This window comes from Otolemur garnettii, unplaced genomic scaffold (assembly GCF_000181295.1).
Source record: "Otolemur garnettii isolate 467f Iridium unplaced genomic scaffold, OtoGar3 scaffold00142, whole genome shotgun sequence".
NCBI lineage: Eukaryota > Metazoa > Chordata > Mammalia > Primates > Galagidae > Otolemur > Otolemur garnettii.
Genome location: NW_003852537.1, coordinates 1,694,576 through 1,700,281, shown reverse-complemented (window position 1 = coordinate 1,700,281; position 5,706 = coordinate 1,694,576). Strand labels below are relative to the sequence as shown.

The following is a 5,706-nucleotide window of genomic DNA, read 5'->3' as shown; positions in this document are numbered from 1 at the left end:
CGCCCTTGGTAGAGTTCCATGGCATCACTGCTCACAACAACCTCAAACTCTTGGGCTTAACAGATTCTCTTGCCTCAGTCTCCCAAGCAGCTGAGACTACTGGCACCTGCCACAACACCCAGCTATTGTTTTTGTTGCAGTTGTCATTGTTGTTTAGCTGGCCCAGGCCGGGTTCAAACCCACCAGCCTCGGTGCATGTGGCTGGCGCCATAACCCCTGCACTACAAGCACCGAGCCCCCATCAGAGATTTTAACATATACCTCTAAGAGATTTGACAATGCCCATATCAATACCTAAGAAAATAAACATTAATGCTATAAATACATTCGGAGCTTTGGAGAAAGGATTAACATGAGCCACTTTTTTTTCCTAGACACAGAGTCTCACTTTGTTGCCCAGGCTAGAGTGCCACCTAGCTCATGGCAACCTCAAACTCCTTGGCTCAAGTCATCCTCTCCTCCTGCCTCAGCCTTGGACTACAAGCACTTGGCACTGCGCCTGACTAATTTTTCTATTTTTAATAGAAACAGAGGTCTCTCGTTTGCTCTTGCTCGGGCTAGTCTCAAACTCCAGCGATCCTGACACCTAGGCTTCGGAGAGTGCTACGATTACAGGCCTGAGTTACCGCGCCCTGCCATCAACCATTCTCTGTTTAAAAGGATAGCTCTCCTCTCCAGGAGTTTGGGGATGCAGTAAGCTATGATCAGGTCACTACACTAAGCCTAGGTGACAGAAGGAAACCCTGTCCCTAAAAAAAAAAATAACAAAAATAAATAAATAAAAGGACACTTCTGTGCTATGAGCTGATGGTGGGACAGAAGGTGACAAGGGTCATGATAGCTGATGGAGTAGAAGAAAAAACTATGCCTGGGCATTCAGAGATAGGTTGTGAGAAGTAGGGGTGATGACATTTTCGAAGTAGAGCTGATAAGTGAATGAAAGTAATGAAGAATACGTTTAATACACCTGTTACAGGGACCACGGATCAAAGGTGATGAGGTCAATGACCACTAAGGGTCACTTGACCTGGGTGAATGGAATGGGGTTGTCATTTAGTGAGATGAAGAAAATGTGGGGGAAGCAAAGTTGGGAACAAAATTCCAGGCTTAGATCTGTATAGCTGCCTGTGTGGATAAGCAGATGGGAGATGGTAAGGAGAAAGCTGGACACACAGATCAAGAATCCAGGGGAAGGGCAGGGCAGGAAACTGGAATAAGAAACTACAGTGGAGGGTGGCAAAGGACACACAAGACCATGAAGCTGACAGGCCACCAGGGGGGTAGGAACTGCGGGGAGGTTTATAAGCAGACATGGGGAGAAGCCTGCAGACCAGGCCCTGAGCATCTGGAGACTAAAAAGCTTGGATGGCCCCTCATAAAATACTGAGCTGCAAGGGGAGCAGCAGCCAGGCACAGTGGGATCCAGAGGCTTCCTCACCTTTCCTTCCCTGATCAGGTGTTTGCACTGAAGGAAGTACCAGTATGGAGTGTTTTTTGGGCCCTTCCATGGTCTTGGCTCCAGTTCCCTTTCCTCATCTTCCTCAACATTTTGTTCCTTGAGCCGCAGGTTATAGAGCTGGGCTGTTGATTTGCGGAAGTGTCTCCGGGAGGAGTATTTGTCCGAAAGTGTCCCAAAGCTCTCCTCTTCCTCCTCTTCCTCCTGTGTGGCTATGGGGCTAGGATGGCTTGGGTCAGAGCTGAGGTTCCTCATGTTCTGGCTCCTCTGGTGGAGGGGCCATCGGCAGAGGGAGCTGTTGAAGGCCACTGGCACCAGCTGATTTAGCCATGCAGCCCCCTCCCTGCCTTCCGCCCACCTGGCTCTGAGAGGGTCCAGATATGGCAAGATAGACTGTCCCATGCGGCGGCGCCCAGAGAAGAACAGGGCGAATCTTACAAGGTCCATTTCTAGCTTTCCTGTCCCTCCAGGGCCTGTAATATGTCCAGGAAAGAAAAGAAAATCCACTAGTCACAAACGGCAAAAAGACAGAAATGGTTATAAATGTAGGCCCTGAGGTTAGAAAATCTAGGTTCATATTTCAGCTCTATAACAACCATATAAGCATCCCTGAGCACTCATCACTCTGGCCTAGGTCTCACATCTACACTGGGGTTAACAATAATGTCACCACACGGTAATTTTCGTAAGAGATGATGTCCCCTATGTATAGCACGTGACACAGTGCTGGCCCAGTACACACTCAGACATAGGTGCTAGATATTATCAAATTATCATCTACGAGCACCAGTGGTCAAGGCAGAGCTAAGTCCTGGCCACAGTTGTGTGACAGGGCCCAGTATTTGACCTTTATGTCTTGATTTCATCAACTCTTAGATGAGATATTTTTAGCACAATGTCTGCTGTTTAACAGGTTCAAAAACTGTGTTTACGATTATTTAATATCATGAAAAAATTGTTGACATTCTAGGCCTCTGCAAAGGAAAGGTAACTCAAGCATTTATTTCCTGCAAAGTTTGCAGACAAATGAACAAGAGCTGTGCTGACCAACATAGTAGCCATTGGCCACCCATGGGTACTGAGGACTTGAAATGTGGCCAGTTTGAATAGACATGTGCTAAGTGTACAATACAGACTAGATTTCAAAATCACAAAAAAAAAATAATGTACACACATTAATAACTTATTTACATGTTAAAATATTTCAGATATGTTGAGGTAAATAAAACATTACTGACATGAATTTCACAATTTCTTTTTAATTTAATGTGGCTACTAGAACATTTAAAATGACATGTGTTTTTGTGTTTTATTTCCGTAAGACAAAGGTGGGCTTGAGATTCTCTGGCCTGCACACTTAAAACCCTTTAATAAAAATATCAGAATGACCAGTTTATAGCATAAAATATTTTCAAGTCTGGTTATATTAGAAAGTTGTGATTGGGGCAGTGCCTGTGGTTCATTGGGTAGGGCACAGGCCCCATATACTGAGGTTGGCGAGCTGAAACCCGACCCTGGCCAAACTGCAATAAAAAAACAGCCAGGTGTTGTGGCAGGAGCCTGTAGTCCCAGCTACTTGGGAGGCTGAGGCAAGAGAATCACCTAAACCCAGGAGTTGGAGGTTGCTGTAAGCTGTGATGCCATTGCACTCTACAGAAGGCAATAAAGTGAGACTCAGTCTCTAAAAAAAAAAAAGAAAGAAAGAAAGTTGTGACTGGAAAGACCTCAGATCTCAATCAGATAGCAGATTGAACTGATTAATAACTGGGGCCCTGCAGGGAAGAGATTTGTTTGGGTCCTGCAGCATGCAGTGGTGAGCCTGGCCAGCTGGGGCTGGCCTGGCCTGGCTTTGATTCCTGGTGGCTATAACAGGTGTATTAAACATCTTCTCCAGGACAAGCACCTCGGCGACACTACTCAGAGGGCCTTTACCATTCTGCATTACTCTAATTAAATACAAAGAATTACCCCCCCCCCAAAAAAGACATTAAAATAGATTTGAAAAATTTTTTTTGTTTTGTTGGGGTTTTTTGGAGACAGAATCCCACTTCGTAGCTCCCAATAGACTGCCATGGCATCACAGCTCCTCAAACTCCTGGGCGCAAGTCATTCTTTTGCCTCAGCCTCCGGAGTAGCTGGGACCACAGGCGCCCGGCTACTTATAGAGACGAGGTCTCGCTCTGGCTCAGGCTGGTCTAGAAACCTCTGAACTCAGGCAATCCACCGGTTTCGGCCTCCCAGAGTGCTAGGATTACAGGCTTGAGCCACAGCGCCCGACCTGAAAATGCTTTAAAAACAATTTCTTACTATATTAGTATGTATGCTTCTTTTTCTTTTCTTTTCTTTTTTTTTTTGAGACAGAGCCTCAAGCTATCCCCCTGGGTAGAGTGCTATAGCTTCACTGCTCACAGCAACCTCCAAGTCCTGGGCTCAAGCGAGTCTCCTGCCTCCGCCTCCCAAGTAGCTGGGACCACAGGCGCCCGCCACAACGCCCGGCTATTTTTTGGTTGCAGCCATTATTGTTGTTTGGCGGGTCCGGGCTGGATTCGAACCTGCCACCTTAGATGTATGTGGCTGGCGCCTTAGCCTCTTGAGCCACAGGCACCGAGCCATATGCTTCTTTTTCAATGCATTTAATTAACAAGATCCTATCAAGTTAAAAGCAGGAGTGAGCCGAAATACCAACTCGTAGCTGCTGCATAACTCTACCACGAACTACATCCTCACTTGAAATTACGACATAGTTTTAGGCAGTGCTAGGTCAATGAGGACAGGAAATGCTAAAATTTCACACTGAGAAAATAAAGGTGTTATCCTCTTCCTGCCCAAGTTCATTAACCCACCCGGGGTTAAAACGCCTGAATTAGAGGCATGCTGTCCTCCCCTGGAGGGACACGCCTGTCCTCTGACGCTCACCAGGACCCTCAGGCCAACCCCGACCTCTCCCCACACTAGCCTTCTGCTCGGGTCCCGGGGCTCCTTGGAGGATCAAGCACAACATACTAGAAACGTCCAGCGAAGTGAACTCCGCCCAGTCTTTCGCGCCGCCCCTCGCCGCTAGCCCCCTGCCTGGCCCAGCGTCGCCCCCAAGTCCGGTCCCAGCTGTGCAACAAGCTTTACCCCAGACAAGCGTCTCAGCCCGACCTCAGGAAGGCGCAGTCTCTCCGGCGAACTCACAGGCCTGGGTTCGGATTACCCGCTAGGCCAGGCGGGAGTTCGGCTGGCGGCTAACCGGGCCTGGCGTGCCTGCAGTACTCCGGGCTCAATTGGCCGGGTCTTGGCAGGCGAAAGGGCTGGCGCGGACTCCGGAGCTCCCGGCATCCCTCGGGCGGCGGCGGCGGCGAAGCGAGGCGAGACGAGGTGGTCAGAGAGTGGTAGGGCCGGCGGCCGGTAGAGGTGTGAGGGAGGCGACAGACTGAGGGGGAGCCGGGCCGGTAAGGCCGCCGCCGCCGCCATGCAGGAAATCATCGCAAGCGTGGATCACATTAAGTTCGATTTGGAGATCGCGGTGGAGCAGCAGCTCGGGGCGCAGCCGCTGCCCTTCCCCGGCATGGACAGTGAGCGCGGGACCAGGGCGGGCGGGCGGGCGAGCGAGCTCCTAGATCCCGGGACTCCTTCCCCCGATCCCGGACTCCTCTCCCCCCTATCCTGGTATCTTTTGTTTCTGTCACGGAACTCTTTGGTCCCAGGTTCCCTTTTTCCCCCGTCCTAGGACCCGCTCTTTCCTCACTAGGACTCAGGAATCCCCTGCCTTCTTTCTAAGGCAGTGTTTAGGAGACCAGGATAGTCTGTTCACCTGCATGAACTGGCGAGTTATCCTGGATTGGATCCCCCCCCCCCCAACTACAAGAAAGTACTTCTCCCCACCCCTCTACCCTGTCTCCCACTTAGAGCTCCCTCTTCTCGTTTTCATCAAAACTGAGCTGTTGGAGGGGTCCTGCTAGGGAAGGACCTGGAGAACCCAAACTAGACTTTCAAACTCCATTCTTCTAGGACTTGCACTTGGGACCTGACCTCTCCTTTTTTCTGGACCTTAGCTCTGGGTCATTCATCACACCCAGATGGCTAGTATGGATACTTGGCTTGAAGGCCCTTCACAAGTGGCTTCCACCCCCCCCCAACTCAATATCTTGAACTTTATTTTATTTTATTTTATTGAGACAGAGCCTCAAGCTGTCCCCCTGGGTAGACTGCCGTGGTATCACAGCTCACAGCAACCTCCAACTCCTGGGCTCAAGCGAGTCTCCTGC

At 49.6% G+C, this 5,706-nt stretch overlaps 2 protein-coding genes across 7 annotated transcripts in view; one reads left to right on the top strand and one right to left on the bottom strand.

Moving 5' to 3' along the window:
- PTCD1 (pentatricopeptide repeat domain 1) overlaps positions 1–4,646 on the bottom strand; it is a 16,860-nt gene extending 12,214 nt beyond the window's left edge. Inside the window, exons 1-2 of one of the 3 annotated variants that reach the window (XM_012810802.2) lie at positions 4,601–4,646; positions 1,439–1,929 (exon numbers count right to left, since the gene is read on the bottom strand). In XM_012810802.2, the coding sequence (XP_012666256.1) occupies positions 1,439–1,903 (465 nt within the window). In that variant the 5' untranslated portion in view covers positions 1,904–1,929; positions 4,601–4,646. Of the gene's footprint in view, positions 1–1,438; positions 1,930–4,459; positions 4,503–4,576 lie in introns of those variants that run through there. The other 2 variants (XM_012810801.2, XM_023518581.1) reach the window with 2 other exon arrangements.
- A 114-nt stretch (positions 4,647–4,760) lies between these two features.
- Positions 4,761–5,706, top strand: part of CPSF4 (cleavage and polyadenylation specific factor 4) — a 15,430-nt gene continuing 14,484 nt past the window's right edge. For 2 of the 4 annotated variants that reach the window (XM_012810807.2, XM_012810808.2), the window contains exon 1: positions 4,770–5,013. In XM_012810807.2, coding sequence (XP_012666261.1) covers positions 4,911–5,013 — 103 coding nt within the window. In that variant the 5' untranslated portion in view covers positions 4,770–4,910. Of the gene's footprint in view, positions 5,014–5,706 lie in introns of all 4 variants that reach the window. The other 2 variants (XM_003798880.3, XM_003798881.3) reach the window with 2 other exon arrangements.